Here is an 18966-nt window from a genome sequence, read left to right as displayed (position 1 = left end):
TTTTATCAATGAAGAAAGTCCGTAGTTCGGGAAAAGTCCAAAACCCGCAGGAAAGAGAAAGGGGCACCAACAGGAGCGCAGCCGGACGGGACACGGAGGAGACCATTGGATCATCTAAGCGGCAGCGGTGGTGACAGCGGCAGCGGCAGATCCGTACTGGCGGACGTTAGTGATGTGTTCCGTGTAGATGTCACGTGACCACGAGATTGTGTCACTGACACAGAGTTTCCTCATTAACTTGAGGTAGGACCGAGAACACAGCGATTGGAGGCACTTGTCGTTTTTGGGGTCCCAAGTACCCAGTGCGCCGACAAGGACGGGAACAATTTGCACATTGGCAAAAGAAGACTTGAAAAATTCCGCTGTGGGCTGGTACTTCTGGAGCTTGGCTTGACGGGCAGTTTCAAAAGCTGCAAGACGATTCTCGAAAGGGATGGTGACATCTAAGATGAGAACGGTCGAGCCCTTCTGAAGGACCAGGTCCGGGCGAAGATTGGAGGGGTCCACTTGCTGGTTCTCGCCAAGGATGGTGAATCTTGTGGCGGCAGCCTTCTTGATGCGGTCGACGATGGCGTTGTGTCTCCTTTGGTAGGCCGCGCTGTTCCTCATGCAGTGCTCCAGGACGTGCGGAAGTGTTTCCTGAGTCCCAGGGCACCTTCTGCAGCCGGAGTCAGCTCCTCGCTTCCATGGCTTTGCAGCATTTAAGGGCAGCAGGTTCAGCCGGGCACGGTGGACAAATCTCCAATCCGCGAACCTGGTGTAGGCTCCATTGGGGAAGAAGTGGGAGCTGGCTGGAGATGCGGCCACACACTCCAGAACTTTACCCTGGTTGGGACAGGCGAGAAGCTTCGCTGCATGTTCCTTGCGGGTCATATCTCTGGTGACTTTGAGGACCCTTCTGCGGTCAAGCTTCCTCAAGGTTGATCCACGGAAAGTGATCTCTGGAACTCCATCTGGGAACGACCAGGTGATTCCGATGCGACGCGATGCACAGCGAGTCCTTGCCCAGAGGTTCGAGACGTCGTTAGACGTTTTCCGGAAAGGACCATCCATTGAACCTGAAAGGTATTCTCCAAGGAGCTCAAGGGTTGGAGGAGAACGGGCTCTTTTTTGGACGGCATCCTTCAGGTCCTGGAGCGCAAGGTCGGCAACGGCAGAGTCGAGGGAGGTCAGCAATTTAAATGCCGAATCTACCAGATGCAAGTCCGAGTCCTCGGCGAGTAGGGGGATTCCTAGACAGCCAGACTTCCTGTGGCCATACAGGTAATCATTGGAGGCCCGGGACGGGAGGCTGAGGGTGTCCTTGAGGGGTTTCCTGAAGTGCTGGTCGATCTTGGTCCAGGCTTCTTTTGGGAACGTGCCCATTCTCATGGCAAACTGCAAGGACGGGAAGAAGAAGGATTTCATGGCGTCGATGCGCTGCCAAGGGGCAAGCTTGGAGGAGCAGATTTTCTGGCCGATGTTGATGGCTTCGTTGAGGGAGGAAAAGTCCGGCACCAAGTTGAAACCAACGGGTTTCCCCAAAAAATGCTGGAAATCGCTTTCCTTAAGGCTCCTGATAGGCTGGTTGTCCAGTTTAAAGGCAGTTGCCCTCGCACCGACAGGCGTAGCACCAGAGAAGTGCAAGGTCGCTGACTTGCCCACGCTGAGTTGGAGGCCAATCTTCTTCAGGTCCTCACTAAGCGACGAGAGTGAAGCTTGTAGACGGGCAGGATCCTCATCCAGCAGAACCAGATCATCGGCAAAGGCCAAAATGCGGTGGGAGCTGCAATCACCTTGAATCCGACGGATGGCTGGGTCCAGGGCAAGGTTGAAGAGCATGCCGCTGAGGGGACAGCCCTGTTTAACCCCCGCGGAAATCCGCACGGCATCAGTCACGCCTTCAGTAGAGAGGAATCTCGTTGAGCAGTCGGAGTAGATGTCCTTCACCAGACGCAAGAGAGTAGGCCCAGCGCCGCTTGCTTCAACTGCTTTGAAGATGGCATTGTGGGATAGGGAGCCGAACGCGTTGGACACATCCAACCAAGCCACGCAAAGTTCAGACTTTGCCCTACGTGCCCTTGACAGACTACTTTCCAGAACAAAGTTGTGATCAAGGACCCCGTCATGGGGGGTGAAACCTTTTTGGCACGGCGAAAGGACTTCATTCGAGGCGCACCAGGAGGTCAGGCGAGCCGTGATGCACTTAGTGAACAACTTGTACGATGTCTGGGACAGGGCTATAGGCCTCCAGTTCCGCGGGTCTGCGGCATCTCCACCTTTAGGGATAAGAATGGTTGTAGAATCCTTCCAGCACGTCGGGATCCGGCCGAGACGAAGGCAGGTGTTGAAGATCTCAGTCAGGACGACTGCGTCTGGGTCAGCACTCTTCCAGTGTTGGTACGTTAGGCGATCTGGACCTGGCGCAGAGTTCTCCGCATTCCTCAGAGCCTTTTTCACTTCTGCCACAGCGAACAGGTCGGACAAGGGATCTTCAGAGAAGGAATTGGACGAAGGAAAGAAGCTCTCGTCACACTCACGGGGCGACCAGTTTTCCTCATAAAACTTTACCAGGACATCAGGGGGAATGGAGCAAGTGTTCCCTTCGCCTTGCGTGATGAGCCGGATAGCACGACGACGGTTTCTCCGGTAGAGCTTTTGGAGAGATCTTGCGTCTTCAACATCAGGGCGACGACGCTGGCTACTGGAGGAGGTAGACGGAGCTGGAAGCTTCACGAGGACTTGCACCTTTTCTACAATCCGCTCCATGACATCCGAGAACTCCTGGAAGGAGGAGGCAGAGGGCCGCTCACGCAGTGAAGATAGGACCGGGAGGAATTCTCCTAGTGGTGAGTCGTCAACCTGGACGTCATGGTCAGGGCGTTGGGAGGTCGAGACTTCGGAATTAGTCGCACTGGACGGAGCATCGAAGACGTCTTCAAGACCTTCACTACCGCTTGAGGGGGGGAACTGAGAGCTGACGCTTTCCGTCGAGGTGAGGCTGGAAGGGGCGGCTTGAGAATGGGTGGCGGGAACAGGACTGGCAGGCTCCAGAGCTTGGCCTGACTGGAAATCTTCCTCTGTAGCATGCGGGGTGGGAGGCGATGGCAGAGAAGATTCTTCCACGGGGGGAGCAGAGTCCATCGGAACGGCAGGGGCGGAGGGCGCAGAGTTCGACGAATCGGCAGGAACAGTGGAAGGGAGAGTCCTGGTTGTTCGCGGCTGAGAAGAATTTGCGACTGACAGGGCCGGCGCGGCATCCTTGGCTCTTTTCCTCCGGTGGTTATTCAAATGGTTTCGCAACCCACGCTTCGACGTCGTTGAGAAATTGCATTCTCCGCACTTAAAGGGGTGGTCAACAGCAGGCGGTACTACCAAAGGGAGATCAGCCAGGCAGGAATGGCTTGAGGGTCTGTCTGTAGTCCTTGCGTGGCAAAACGAGCACCAGATGGCAGTAGAGGCGATCTCGATATCGTGGTCTAAGGACAAATGACGTATTAACGATCTTCTGATTGTAGTCCAAGACGGGGAGTAAAAGCTGCGGGTACAGCCCCTCTCACAGCATGACAACTCATGGACGAACGGTAGGTGGAGGTTTAGGCAGTCACCATTACGGCCCTGGGGAGGGGCAGAGTTGTAGTTGTCTTCGTCGCCGGTCGGGTCTAGGAGAGTGACCGAGTTTTGGGCGACATCCTGGGGCAGAGACAGTGGAGTTTCGGAGGCCTGGATGACTGGAACTTGAGCGGATGGGCTGGGAGGACGGTATGGCTGCGGCTGGAAGCGGCTGACAGCATCTCTTCTTTCCTCGAGGAAGGCCTCCAGGGCAAGCTCGGCAGATGTCGGGACGTTGCTTCCCGTAGCGACTCCAGCGGATTCAATAGTTAGCGCAGCCGGTTGAGGAGGCGGGACCGATGTCACGTCATCAACTTCGCGATCCGAGACTGTCGGGGAGGTGACTGACTTCTCATCACGTGGGACCGAGGCGGAGCCGGCTAAGATCTCGTCCAGGGTAGGCATCGACCGGAAAGCGTCGTGGTCATGGGCTTCCATGGAGTCGGGGCCGAAGGACAGGTCGAAGGTCAGCGAAGCAGGAGGAGGAACGGCGGCCTGGCTGCAGGAGTGGCCCGCAGCGACTTGCGACCTCGTCCGATGGCAGACTGGCGATACGGTCCAAAGAGGGGAGTTCAGCTGGTGGACAGGGGCAGGCTGGGACGTCGAGACTCCACTAGATGGCAGCACTTGAGCAGGCCGGACAGCAGGCGAGGAGGGAGGGCAGCAGCGGAAGTCCATCGTCCGTCCAAACAGGGGCTGGCTGGATTCCATCGGCGGTCCGCTGGGTATGGCGAAGTCGAAGTCCGGGTCCATCGCAGAATTCGGAAACGTCTTCAGGTCCTCCTCCAGTCTTCAGCAGCTTCGGGCAGTCGTCCACTGGGCAGGCAGGCTGCAAGTCAATTGAGGTACAGGCCGAAAGCTAGTAAAACAAACAGCTAATCGGTCGGTCACCCAACGACAGCGCAGCAGCGCACTTCACGGCATAAGAGCATCGATACAAAGCGTATTAAGCTGATAAGAACAGATACTACACTTTGATCTTAGCCAAAAGGCCGAGAAGCGATAGCGAGGGCTGTCCCAATTTTTCGGAAAAGCAGCCCCGGGTGCGCCCCGGCGCGGTGGAGGAGGGGGCCGAAAATCCCAAGATCGGGCGAACGGCGGGAGTTTCGGCTCGCGCGGAAGAACGAGACGCTGCCGGCGGCGACTCCACACTGGCGGGTCCCGGGGAGCACCGAATATCCCAGCGCGAACGCATCCAGCCCGATAGCTTGCCTCTTGGGAAGGGGGACGGAGCGGTTTCCTCCTAAATAGTATCCCTCTCTGACGATAGATGGCGCCACATGTCCCCCTTTTCTCTGGTCTCCGTGTTTTTTTCCGAAAGTGCGTCCGCTTAACTTTCTCCCCCTTCTTGGGCCTTCCCCGCGACAGATTCCGACTTGCCGTCGCGCGAATTCGCCGGTTCTTCCGGGAGCACTTCGCTCTGGTGCAACCCCCACTGTCTTCCTCCAGGTCAAAAACTAGAAATCCGCCCGATCGCACGAGACGCAACCTGAAGGAGCGGCGAGCGTCCGAACGTGGACGTTCAGGGCGCATTGCGTTGCTCCGACGCGGTTCTCCGCTCATGGACGAAGAGATCGAAATGATCGAAGATCGAAATGACGACTTCTCAAAATACATGCGCGCTTGCAACCGTCCAGTTTGTAATGCTGACGATGACAAAAGTAGCCTTTCTCGTTCTCCCGCCGCCCACCTCTCGGGCACTAAGACTGGTTTTTTTTTCTGTCGAAAGCTTGGGGGGAATCCGGCAGCAGGAAACACCGCTACTCACGTAAAAAAGTGCACTCTTTGACAGTGAACGGGTTAATATTTGTTTTTTTTTCTTCCTCTTCTGCTGAGGTTACCCAAAAGGTAAGTGATCGTGTCGCTTGGGGAAACGGAACAGGGGACTCGGCTGGATGCAGGAGGCACAGACACACAAAATTTTTTTTTTTTTTTTATTGAAGTAAGAAGTTTTATTACAGAGAATTCACATCACACAAGTAAAGTACAGCAATCTCATTGTAGTATTGAATGATTTCTACTCTTTATACATTGGGAGTGGGCCGAATCCCGCAAGTAGTGCAATAGCGGGCCGACCCGTGGCGAGGGCGGAATAAATTCCAGACCGCAAGCCTCAGTTCAAAAATTAGTTTAATATCGTACTGTCCAATGGACAGTGTATCAGATATTAAGCTGATAAGAACAGATTTAAAAATTTTTTATTGATGCTTTTAAAAATAAGTTTTACATAAAGTCCCAACACTGGGTATTATGAACGAATGACATGATTGACAGCAGATTAACAATGGTAGGAACAAGATGATGATGTAATACGAACGGTGTAACAACTGCGAATAAACAGGAACAATATAACAAGCAACAGGATAAAACAGGAACAAGAACAGTACATCGAAAAACAAGCGAAGGGGATGCTCAACCATTTCCTTGAGAAGCCCCGTTGGAGCGGGCGGGACCGTCCTGTCGTACGCCGGAGATGAATTCCACGTATAAGTCCCGGGAGGCACGAATGGTGTCCGATACGATGAGCCTTCTCATCAGGTTGGCGTATTTGCGGGAGCATAGGCGGGAGATGACTCGATCGTTCTTGTGGTCCCAAGATCCTAAAGCGCCAACGACGACCGCCTCGAACTTGACATCCGCGTGCCGGGCCTTGAGAGTCTCCACAAGCGGAGCATATTTCTCCTCTTTCCTCCTCCGGGCGGCGTTGAAGGCCTCCTGGCCGTTCTCAAAACAGACGGTGACGTCCAGCAAGAGGAAACTACCGTCCTTCCGCAGGACAGTATCCGGGCGCAGGTTTGATCCCATCAGCGGACGGTTCCTCGGAATAGACCTCCCATCTCCCCGCAGCTGCCTTAACCAGGCGGTCCACCACCTTGTCGTGACGAGCGGTCCACTGGGGACTAAACTGCCGGCAGTGGCAGATTACGTGCGGAAGGGTCAACATAGGGCTCCCACATTTTCTGCATCTCTTGTTGATGTTGGGGCCGTGCTTGTACGCATTGAGGGGGACCAGACCCAGTCTAGCCCGGTGGACGAATCTCCAATCTGCAAACCGGGTGAAGTTCCCCTCGCGGTGGAAGTGGGTGGAGGCCTTGGATTGGGAGAGGCACGGGAGAGTCTTTGCTTGATGGGGCATGGCAGCGAGGTTCTCAGTATATCGCGTTCGGAAAAGTCCCCGAAGAAGCTGGAACACTCTCCTCCTGTCTGTGATGGTCGTTGCTCCGAGGACGATGGATACCTCCCGGTCGTCGATCAGCTCCTAGGATATCCCAAGACGATCCGAGGCGGCGCGGGCTTTCGACCAGTTTGACGTCGTCGGATGGGAGCAGTGGAGTGTGGCAGACCTCGACATGAAGTTGCGGAGATCCTCCATGGACGGCTGACGGTGGATGCAGGCAGCAGTAAAGTCCTTCAGATCCGCCCAGGCCAGGTCCTTCACTCTGGGGTCCCTTGAGGTGAGCAGCTTGAAGGCCGAGTCGATGGCAGCGATGTCGGAGTCCAGGGCGGCTTGCGGGATTCCGAAGACTCCCTTCTTCGCATACCCATGCAGATACGCCTTAGTTGCTTCGCGTGGCAGGTACAGGGTGGACTTGATGAGGGGGCGCAGTGAGTCATCCACTTTCCTCCACTGGGTCTTCCTCCGCTGAGCTGTCCTCATTTCGTATTGCAGCGCTGGGTAGAAGAAAGACTTTAAGGCATCCAAGCGCTGCCATGGGGCTAAGGCGCAGCTGAGAAGGTCTTTCCCGACCTGGATGGTGTGGTCCAGCGACGCCTGATGCGGAAGGAGCCGGAAACCGGTTGGCTTCCCCAAAAACCTCTTCTCCTCGCCATCCTGAAGAGCAGTTACCGGGGTACCTTCGACGTAAAACACTGTCGGTCGACAACCCACGGGACCATGGGATAGGTGAATTGAGAAGCACTTCGCTGGGTTCACGTCCAATCCGAGGTTCGATGAAGTCCGGACGGCTCGGTCCAGTCGGTCTTGCGGGGTCCGGGCCCAGGAGCAGTAGATCATCCGCGTACGCAAGGGCTGTGTGTTCCGTCGACTCGAGCTGGGCCTCCCTCAGGACAGGGTCGATTGCTAGGTTGAAGAGAAGCCCGCTGAGCGGGCAACCCGGCCTTACCCCCCTTAGGACAGGGATGGGGTCAGATTCTCCATCTTCCGTTATGTATTGCGTCGTCGCTCCGTCATAAAGGTTCCGGACGAGCTCCGTGAAGTTTTCGCCTGCTCCCGTCTTCTGCAGCGCATTGAGGAGAACTTGATGGGGGACAGAGCCGAAGGCGTTGGCGAAATCCAGGGACACGAAGCAGGCGTCTTGACCGGATCTGCGGGCTTTCTGGATCTTCTGTTCCAGGACGAAATTGTTTTCGAACGCCCCGTCAAACTGGAGAAATCCTTTCTGAGACGATGGGAGAACCCCATGTTCCTCGATCCATGCGGAGACTCTCCGTGCCAGACATCCGGTTAGGGTCTTGTAGATTGTGTTGGATAGGGCAATCGGTCTCCAGTTTTTCGGGACTTCCAGGTCACCACCTTTGTGAATGAAGATCGTCCTGGATGCCTTCCACTGCTCGGGAATCCTCCTTGCCCTGCGGCAGATGTTGAAAATAACTGCAAGGGTCCGGCCGTTCGGGTCCACGCCACGCCAGTGTGCGTAGGTAAGCCTATCTGGCCCAGGAGCCGAGTTCTCCGCCCTGGTGAGCCGGAGCAACACCTCCGCGGGGGTGAAGCTTGAAAAGTCCACGGGGTCGGCGGCCGCAGGCTGGAAGGCAACATCGTTGAGTCGGTCCGTGTCAAATGACCCGTCTTCAGCGAAGGTGTTCACCATGGTGGGGACGGGGATCGAGCATCTCCTGGAGTCTTCCCCGAGGATGAGCCTGACAGCACGCCTCCGGTTCCGTCTGTAGAGGCGCTGGATATCCCGGTGATTGCCCGGATTGGGAGGCCTTCTTGCAACGTGATTTCCAGATGGCTCCGGCAGCTTCACGTGGTGTTGCACGAAGGCAGTGTATTCCTCCAGTAGGGTGCAGAAGGGTTCCCAGCTGTCGTCACCGTAAGCGGTTAAAAGGTCCTGGAAACGCTGCGTGAAGGGGGCAGAGGGGGATTCATCAATGCTCTCCAGCACGTTGGGGACCACTGCCACCGTCGTCTCGTCGACCTGGGCCTGTGAGGCTTCGATTGATGCGGTAGGTGAAGGAACTCCGTTGCTCCCGTGACCTGGTGAGGAATTGGCGTCAGGGCTCCCATTCGGCACAGGCAATGTTTCCGCATCTTCTTCCGTGGAGGCACGAGGTGGGGGGTGGCTCCTGTTGACGTGGACGGCTGATCCTCTCCACCCGTTCTGGTAGTGCGGTTCCTAATCAGGTGTTGTGCCCGCATGTGGTTCCGCAACCCTCTCTTCCCTGGGAATGAGGCGCCGCATTCCTCACACCGAAATTGCAGAACCTTCTGGGGGGCCTCCATCAGGTTCCTGGTGCGGAGGCACCCGTGCTTCTGTATGTTCTTCTTCCCTAGCTGGAGCTTGCATACCCTGCACCAGAAGGAGTGGCTTCTAATGTCAATCCTGTGCTCGGCAAGGAGATGGCGTAGCAGGGACTGCTTCACCCCAGTCTAGGTTTCCCCCAGGAATGAACTCCGGCATCCGGCAGTAGGACAGGCGAGAGGGCAGTTGAATGGAAATGTCAAGTTGAGTTCCGTCCCGTCCACGAAACAAGGGGCCGCGTCCACCGGGAGCCTTGGGTAGCTGGACTGACGTCCGGTCGCTGTCTCGCTGGTACCCTGCACAACGCTGCTCTGTCCTTGGGCGGCAGCTGTGATTGAAGGCTGGTCTTGATCCGGGATAGCTGGCACGGCCTCACTGACAGGTCTCTGCGGCAGGCTTCCGGCAGCGACGTTGGCGTAGGTCGGAGATGCGTTGCCTTGCTCCAGTGGCAACCCGGGCGGGGAGAATTCGGCGTCCGTGGCTGTGTTATCCGACCGGTGCGGGATGTCAGGTTCGGTGGCCAGGGGTATATCCGTCGAGGTGGGGTCGTCACTCTCTCTGTCCGATCCGGTAGGGCTGTTGATGACTTCCGGGGTGCGCGGATCCGAAAGTATTTCTTCCAGTGTCGGCATCGAGGGCTCCGCACTACCTGAAGTACTTCGGACGGCCTTCTTCTTCTTTCTGCCTGCTCTCGTCCGGCTCCCAACTGGTGAGATGACGGTCTCCTCCAAGGGGCGAGTTGTGATCAGGCTGCCTCCGGGTGCAACGATTGTCCTCGGCTGGGGAGCAGTCCTGGCGGCGCACGGGGTGTCGGTCTCCATCCTGTGCAGAGCTGGGTCCAGGTGTCTTTCCATCAGCGGTCGGGGTCGCAACGGGCACAACACAAATATATACAAATAAATCATTACATCCACCAGAAGCAAAGAGCAACTAGTGAGTTTTGAGGCATTAAGCATAAGAAAAGATAAAATTTGGTAAAACGCAGTCAGTAAAAATTTACGAGTAAACACCAAAAAAAACTGGTGGTAAACCGTGTCACTTGCAACGATTCAGTATACAAGTCCGCAAAAGAGTCCATCAGATGTCAAGTTCATAAAAGTCAATGTCCGGAAGATGTAAAGTCCGACAACAAATCTTGGCACACTCGCTCATAATAAGCGGTGGTTCAACGTAGGAGATGAAGAAAGTCATGATGATATTAGATGTTGAAATGGAACCGCCCCTCGGCCTTCTAGTTGTTATTGGGGTTCCGGAAGATTCATGGCTGCTGGGGCCTGCCAGATATGTGCTCGACGTAGATATCCCTAGATGTTCTGATAGTATCACTGACAATCAGTTTACGCATGACATGGGCATACCTACTCGAGCACAGCCGTCTCACAGTTTTGTCGTTACCTTTGTCCCACGACCCGAGGGACCCCACTACGATGGCATCGACCGAGACCGACTTCTGATTCTTAAGGTTTTTCAAGGTCTCGGCCAGTGGAGTATATTTTCTTATTTTGTTCTCCCTCGCGTCCTGGAATGCAGAGATGTTGTTTTCAAAGAGGACAGTCACATCGATGATAATTGCTGCGTCCCCTTTTTCCAGGACGAGGTCGGGACGGAGCCCAGAGTCGTCAAGAGCCTGGTTCTCCCCCACAACAGACCAGCGTCCCAGAGCGGCTTTCTTGATGCGATCAACGACTTGATTATGCCGCCTCTGGTAGCTGGCACTGTATGTCATGCAATGACAGAGCACGTGGTGGAGGTTCTCATCGTGGCCGCATTTGCGGCATCTTTTGTCGATGGGACCAGGGCCATGCCTATAGGCATTAAGGGGTACAAGCCCGAGGCTTGCGCGGTGCACAAACCGCCAATCGGCAAATCTTGTGTACCCCCCGTTCGAGTTGAAATGACTACTGGCCTTGGAGGCACCGAAACACTCGAACGTTTTGCCCTGATGTGGGTGAGCTTTTAGGCCATCTGCTCGGGCTTTTTTGAAGACAGATCTTAGTGTTTTGAAGATGGCCCTCCTTTGGAAGATGGTTTTATCTCCCTCAGTGATGCTAACGTCGCCGGCTTCGGAGATATTCCACTTGACATGCAGCCTGGTCGACGCAGCGCGGGCACGAGTCCAGTTAGAAGAAATTTCATTACTTGTTAAAATTGCAGGCTCACCACTTAAAAATTTTGAAATATTATCTAGGTGATCATTAGATGGGAATCTGTAGTGAGCCGCTTTTCTGACTTCGTCCCACGCCAGCTCCTTAACAATTGGGTCTTTTGAAGTGAGAAGCTTAAATGCGGAGTCGATATGAGAGATGTCTGAATCCTCAGCCGAGACTGGGATCCCGAAGAGGCCGCACTCGGAGGGACCGAGAAAGTATTCATTCGCAGCGTTCTTCGGGATATTTAGAGTTTTCTTGATTAGAGGTCTTATATGTTTGTCTAGCTCGGCCCAGTCAGACTTGGCAAACTGGCTTGTGCGCATTAAGAAATTCAAAGATGGGAAGAAAAAGGTTTTTAATGCGTCAAGTCGCTGCTAGGGTGCAAGTTTGGCCTCAAGGATTTTAGAGGCCCGATTTTTAAGTTCCTGGAGGAAACGGGTGTCTTTGGGGACGTATTGTACTGTCGAAACGTACAGTACGCGAAACACCAAAACACATACCCAAGATCACATTAATTACAATTCTTTAAAGAAAGAAACAGCTTTATTCTTACTAGGTGGCATGGTTAAGATGCAGCATTATAACACAAATACAATTGCAAGAATAGTGCTTTTAAAAGAATTTAAAACTACTCCTTGATCAAATACTGACTCTAAAATTAACCCCCAATAAAAGTTAAAATACATTAGTTATTACATGGCCAGAGTTTCCGCCTATACATATTTACAAAAGCACCAAGCCCAAATAACTCTCTGCTTAAAATTAACCAACATGAAATTTGCATTTTTACACACATTAAAATAACATTAGCCTATAACAACATAATACCACAATTTGCACAAATTAAAAAGTTCTCATGTAATACATTAAAACATTACTTCACAGGGGATGAATTCTACGACGAGGCATCAAACACTAGAAATCTCACACGCTGTACAAAAGGCACCAATTCGACCTTGCTTCAAAGATCTAGCGTAGGCTGAATGATTTGAGGATTCGCCCGCTGCCAGTAGCTCCGAACTCCAATTCCTGCTATTCATTTTCACGGGCCACAAGATTTATGATTTCCAACCATCCGATGCGTTCATTAGCTCCCAGGTCTGGTCCATGGGGCCTCCACTTCCGACACAGCGATGAATTTAGTCTGGCAGAAGACTGATAGATTCTTGGTTCACTTATGTGATGCCGAGACTTCACATCTTAGCGAGGAACATTTATCTGCACTTAACCTTGCAAAGGGCCATCCCCACATTCACCATTTTAACGAAACTCGAGAGGCTGTTTCAGCCACGCACGCAAGGCGAGATGATATGCGTAAAAAAGGAAACTTTAGCTCTTTCGTACTGCCTTATATCCATTGCGTCATTTTCAACTGTTGCCACTACGCTTTTGGGCAGTACAGTATGAACCCACCGGCCGTCCCAGGAAGGTCCCCGGGGAGCAGTCCATAAGGGTAGGGATCGGTGACCCGTCCAAATAGAACGTAGTGTCCCGTGCTCCCACCCTGGCCGACGTCCCTAGGTGAAGCGAAAAGCACTTCCCAGGATTAAACCTCAGACCCACCCTCGAAGCCAAGTCGCACACCTTATCCAAGTTTTCCTGGAGATCGATGTGCAACCCAGCCAGGAGGACTAGGTCGTCGGCGTAGGCCAAGATGTTATGGGTAGGCCCATCCCCCTGAGTCTCGCGGGTTAAGAAATCAATAGTGATATTGAAAATCAAACCACTCAGGGGGCATCCCTGTCTGACCCCCGTCTCCACAGGCCTGGGATCCGAGATACCGCTAGAGGTCATGAACGCGGTGGTGGAGTTGGAATAGATATCTTTTAGAATTTCCACCATCCCGGACCCCGCCCCTTTTTTAGCCAATGCTTCGAAGATCGCCCAGTGAGGGACTGACCCGAAGGCATTGGAGAGGTCAAGGGAGGCAAGAAAAAGGTCCTTTTTAGACGTTCTTGCCCCCTTTATCCGGGTCTCGATGACGAAGTTGTTCTCGAACACGCCATCGAAGGGCAGAAAACCTTTCTGGCACTCCGACAGCGCGATCTCACCTTCGACCCACATCGAGATGCGCCTGGACAGACACCCAGCATATAATTTGTAAATTGTGTCGCTGAGGGCGATGGGCCTCCAATTACCGGGGTCATCACGATCCCCTTTTTTGAAAATTACGATGGTCTTCGACCTCTTCCATGCCGTTGGAATTTTTCTAAATTTCAGACAAATATTAAAAATAGAAGTGAGAACCCGAGCCTCGGGGTCGACCGACCTCCAATGATTGTAGGTCAGCCTGTCGGGGCCCGGGGCGGAGTTCTCGCAGGCCTTCAGTTTTGCTATCACCTCTTGTTTACAAAATGGCCTGAGAGAGATCTCCGCACGGTCCTCACTTGGCATGAAAGAGGTGTCATCAGGGGGAGGAGATTTCTGGATGGAAAAGTAATCGGCCACGCCCTCAGGGTCCAGGTCGCAATACCCGGATTCCTCTCCGAGAATAATGCGCATAGCACGCCTGCGGTTCTTTTTGTACAGTTTTTGGATTGCCCTCGGGTCGTCGGCCGAAATGGGTCTGAAATTTCCCCTCTTAGCCGTGTCGGTGAAGGGGGGGAGCTTAACCTCCTCAGCAACCCTCCTGATGAACGTCGACACGAGATCGTTAAACTGATCGAAGTCAAAATAATTGCCCCGGAGGATCTCTCCGAAGCGTCTCTCAAATTCCGGGAGGAAGCCGGGCTCTAGATTGACGTCAAAAATGGCGGGGTCACCATTGTCACTATCGGGAGCCCGGACGGCCCTTTCGGCGAAAACCTCCTCCAGCACAACTTTCTCATCCGCCTGTTGAACAGCGTTCAACGATGGCGAACGAGGGGAAGCACCGGAGGCCCCGGAAACATTCGTCGGGAAACCCGGAGGAGAGAGGGCTCCGAAGCCATCCAACGGGGGTGGGTGAAAAAACGGCGAGCCAAAAAGCCCACCGGGAGGTAAAACCGCGTCGAGATCAATAGTAAAAGATCTACTCCGGGGGGACAACGTGGGTGGAATCCTCCCAAATGCGTCGTCCTCATGGGAAGGTGCCCAAATATCGCCCAGATTGTAAGGGCAAGCAGCATTTGATCTAACTTGAGAAATCACAGGTGGGGAGAACCCGGGTGGGGGGGGGGGCAGCTGGAACTGCACAACCACCGGGGAAAGGTGAGTGACTAGAAATATTTAAGCGCGACATATGGGAAAAATTATGCAGAATAGAGTTGAGGTCACCACCCGTTCCAACGATATCATTGTAGGGAACAACTGTCGAGTGATTAACGTTATGGCCAGGGTTATCAGAAACAGTAGAATAATTAGAATTTGGAAAAACAGCATCCGTTGGAACGGGTGACGATCTCGTGTCGCCGCACAAAAAAAAGGAGCTACAACCCCCAACTCCCCCGCACAACCAGGCCCATTGTTGACAAAATCCAAAAGGGCATTTGGGGGAGGTGAGGGAGCAGGAGCAGTAGGTTGGGCAGCAACGGCCCCCCGACTGTCGAATTCAGCCTGAAGGTTCCTCTTCTTGTGGGCGTTTTTATGGTTTCCTAGACCTCTTTTTGTTGGAAAAGATGACCCACATTCATCACAGACAAAAGCAAATATATCGGTAGTAACAATAAAGTGGGGTCTATTCCTGAAACTAGTGATGGGCATAATCGAGATCTTTTGATAATCGAGATCTCGGGAATCGAGTACTTCTGATAATCGAGTGATTGATAATCGAGATCTTTTTAAGTCGATCACTCGAGTGATTGATAATCGAGATCTTTTGAAATCGAGAACTCGAGCGATTGACTTCTCGAGATCTTCCGAATCGAGTACTCGAGCGATTGACTTCTCGAGATCTTTTGAATCGAGTACTCGAGCGATTGACTTCTCGAGATCTTTTGAATCGAGTACTCGAGCGATTGCCTTCTCGAGATCTTTTGAATCGAGTACTCGAGCGATTGACTTCTCGAGATCTCGAGATGTTTCAAATCGAGATCTCGAGATGTTTCAAATCGAGATCTCGAGACGTTTGAATCGAGTACTCAAGTAGTTCATTTTCTGCGCTTTTCCAAAATTGAGTTGACTGCTACGGGGGTGCCCACTAAAAGGGGGTAGAGCATGGCGCAGCCTGTGCAACTAAAATTTTTAGAGCCGGTTTTTTGAGAGGTTTTTTTTAATCTCATTTTCGGAAGGGGGGAGGGGGTCCATGGCGCAGCCTGCGAAACCGAAATTTTTAGAAGCTGTTTTTTTCCATCTCATTTCGGGAGGGGGGGGGGGGGGAGGGCTCTTTCTAGACGGATGCTCCGTAACATTTGAGAGGGTGCGCCATCGCCTTGCGAAAGGGGGGAGATGGACTCCCTTGACTTCAGTTGAATTCCCGCGTTGTTTTGGCAGGGGTGCGCTCGAGATAGGAATGTGACATTTAGGCTACCATTTAGGGGTATAATAAGGGGCGAACCCTACTGGCTTTTAGAAGTTTTAGGTTAAGTTGGGGGGTATTGACACCCCCCTTTTAGAAGGGGAATCAATACCACTCCCCCCAAATTCCATGAAAAATTCTAGTTTTTACATTTAAGTCTGGGTCTAGTTTTTTGTTGTTTTTCGATAAAATGAGCAGATACACCTTTTGTCCCCTTACCCTTACGGTAAAGTTGGAAATGCAAGCTTGTTTTAGGGGGTCGATTCGATAGATTTTAGTCTTCATTTTGGGGTCACAATCCTTGGGGGATGCAGGTTCGACTAGATTCCCTGTTAGCTTGTCAGAAACTAGGAGCTCGGCATTTGGGCGACTGAGTAATTTATTCGAACGGTTATGCATTTAAGCTAATGATTTTCAGTTATCGCGTGATTATTTCGAATGGTTTCGGGCTCTCAAACACGAAGTTAATAATGTAAACAAGTAGGGGAATAGTTGCTCTGCGCTAAAGTACTCATTCTTTTCTAGTTTATAGCTTTGCTTTTTTTTTTTTTTTTGATGCTCTTGTTAAGAGTAGTTAAGTATATTTATCTGACTAATATATGAGGAGGGAGGGTAAAATATTTGTGATTGCGTTTTCCAGAGGATTGGGATTCCCGACGCATTGAAAAGTGTGCAAGTGTGGCTTGAAGTGCATTGAATTTCATGATTTTTTTTTCTTTCTTGATCCGCTCTTTTTTATTTTTCTTTTTCATTCGTCGACTTTAGGAATATGCAATAACAGTAAAAGTGCAGGGAGTGAAGTTGAAATGTTTCTGAGTGCATTAAAAAGAAATATTGAAGTTTGTCGTTTGGGATTTATTTTAGCTTCCACTCTTCGGCCCAATTTTTAAATAAAAATTACATTTTATTCACATTGTTTTTTTTTTTGAAATTCCATACGCAAGATATTTGTGACTTCTTGTGTGCGTAGCATTTATTTTCGCGCGGGTAGTTAAATTTAAGTATTTTGCTTGTTTTACTCGCTTCTGTTTATGTCATACTCCTTATAGTTTCGTAAATGTTGATTAGCATATTATTTACTCAACTTAAAAAATTTCAGTCAATTAATGTGCTGATTTTATTTTATTATTATTATTTTATTTTTTTTCGTAAAGTTGAGGCAAAACTGCTGAAAATGCTTACGTTCGCAACGGTCCATTTCGGAATTTAAGATTCCGTAGCTACGTTTCATTTTCCGTGCGTTGGTCCTCAAAAAGGTTAAAATTGATTATCAAGTTTCTCTGAAAAGCAGATTACGTATTCGGTTTTCAAATCATCCGAGAGGCTCGATAACCGAGCATTCCACAACAAACCATATATTATACAAGAGAGAGCGCGGGGGAGGGGGTAAATGGCGCAGACGGCGCCATTGAAGTTTTGAAGAGGAGAGGGTAACTTAAGCGGCTTTAATTTATTTTAGGGGGTTCAACGTCACATTTGAGGGATGAGTGTCATCGCCCTGGGGGGGGGGGGAACACCACTGCATTGTAAACACCTTGCGTTTAAACATTTCATAAACGTTTTAACATGGCTGCCACAGCGTTAACAATCGCATACAAACCCATATGCAAAATTTTAAGGGGGGGGGGGCTCAGATATTTTCCCCATGGTTTAGCAGGATATTTTCCCCATGGAAATCGATTTCAGTACAGATTAGAGTTATTAAAATTTGACATTTTTAATAACTTATTGATTAATTGCCGGAAAAGAAATAATTTTTCATTTTTGCAAAAAAAAAAAAAAGTACTAAAAGCAAGGATGTACTAATTTCAAAGAAGGGAGAGGGGGCTTGAGCCCCCACTTGCCCCCCCCCCCATATGGAAGCCCTTGATACCGGTTTAATATATTTTTAAGTTTAACAACTCTCAAGTTTAAACCTGCTAGTGTCGCCCAACGACCTGCCCATATTATCATTATCCCTCACTTTTTAATAAAAATTGTACATACGTACGTATTTAATCTTACAAGGAGAGGTTACGGTCTCGGAAATTCAGATCGGGATGAGATTTGGCAGATTAGTAGTATCCCTTAAGGGTACTCTCAGGGTAAAGTAATAAAGCGCACTAGCCATAAAATTCCGAGAAAACAACCTTTAAAGATTTACGCGCAACTTATTAACTAGTAGAGATTGTCCGTAAACAAGCGCCCGGCGTTCATGTGGGCAGCGCGCTGGGCTTCCATGCTGTCGATCCGGGTTCAAATCCGCTGCGAGTGTTTTTTTTTTTTTTTTTTGTTCATTTATAAAGTAACTGTTACAGCTTTGTACAATTTGAATTGAAGATAATGCGAAATTTTTAAACACGTAAAGCACTTGAATAGAGAAAATGGAGATAAATTAAATCGATACAAGTTAAAATTTGAATTACAAAGGCTACAAAATTACTGTGGAGCTTAATTTATAGATGATTTTTAACAATATAGTTGTTATTTATATACATACACCAGAATGATATTTATCATAAAAACATGGAAAACAAAAACTGTTTTGATATCTCGCACAATTTATAAAGGAAGATTGCTTACAGGATCAACTTTTTTGTGAAAGAGTCGTTGGAAAACATACTTCATTTACATTCAGAAAAATTTCTCTTTTGTCAGAATGTTTAGAAGTATACCAGGTATATCGAATCATTTTATCAAAAATTGGCGATGACAGTTGATGGACAATTGATTGTATTTTTATGCAGTCTTCACGGGCATTTATTTATCTATTATTTTCAACGAGAAACGCGCAATTATGTATATTTTTTATTAAATTCTTTACCTGTCTATAAAAATAGACGTCGCAAGGTTGAACAAGTGGAGTACATTTTGGTGGAATCCCTGTAACTGAAAAGTTGGAGATTTTTCATCATCCTGGAAAATTTGGTCGTATAGTTCAGGTTTTGTTTGTCCTCCCGAAGAGTCGATAATCAATAGAAATTCTTCCTTTCCCACATAAAACTTCAAGCAAACGGTTTAAAAATTCGATGTATAGTCTTGTCGTTACCTTTCCTGATTTCGAAGATGTTATTATGACATTTTTTTATTTTTGTTAGTATTTATCAATTGTTTTTTGAATTCGGGGGCCAAAAATACCAGTTGCTTTTTGTAAAAAAAACAAATACAAAGGGCAGAACTTTTCCAGACAGGGTAAAAGAATATTGAGCTGTATATGAATGCATTACTCTATTCATGTCGTGCCTTTTGACGAAAATAGTTTTACTTCCCTTTCGAGCCAAAGTCCTGTTGTACGCCGACTGATACTGACATCCTGGAAAAAGGAAAT

At 50.3% G+C, this 18966-nt stretch overlaps 1 protein-coding gene, 1 non-coding gene and 1 pseudogene across 2 annotated transcripts; all 3 read right to left on the bottom strand.

Annotated features, from left to right (window-relative positions):
• Positions 1 to 114: 114 nt before the first annotated feature.
• Positions 115 to 3996, bottom strand: LOC129230411 (uncharacterized). Its single transcript, XM_054864810.1, has one exon. The coding sequence runs from the start codon at positions 3994 to 3996 to the stop codon at positions 115 to 117; it is 3882 nt and encodes a 1293-aa protein (XP_054720785.1).
• A 435-nt stretch (positions 3997 to 4431) lies between these two features.
• On the bottom strand, positions 4432 to 4595 carry LOC129230759 (U2 spliceosomal RNA; annotated as a pseudogene).
• Positions 4596 to 5623: 1028 nt separating this feature from the next.
• LOC129230818 (U2 spliceosomal RNA) lies at positions 5624 to 5811 on the bottom strand. Its single transcript, XR_008581218.1, has one exon. It is a non-coding gene; the product is annotated as a U2 spliceosomal RNA (small nuclear RNA).
• Between the last annotated feature and the right edge of the window lie 13155 nt (positions 5812 to 18966).

The sequence above is a fragment of the Uloborus diversus genome, chromosome 9, assembly GCF_026930045.1.
Source record: "Uloborus diversus isolate 005 chromosome 9, Udiv.v.3.1, whole genome shotgun sequence".
Taxonomy (NCBI): domain Eukaryota; kingdom Metazoa; phylum Arthropoda; class Arachnida; order Araneae; family Uloboridae; genus Uloborus; species Uloborus diversus.
The sequence above is the reverse complement of the archived record's forward strand: the minus strand, read 5'-3'. Positions and strand labels throughout refer to the sequence as shown.

Coding starts and splice junctions, on each gene's coding strand:
- LOC129230411 (XM_054864810.1), bottom strand. CDS start 3,996: ATGCCTACCCTGGACGAGATCTTAGCCGGCTCCGCCTCGGTCCCACGT.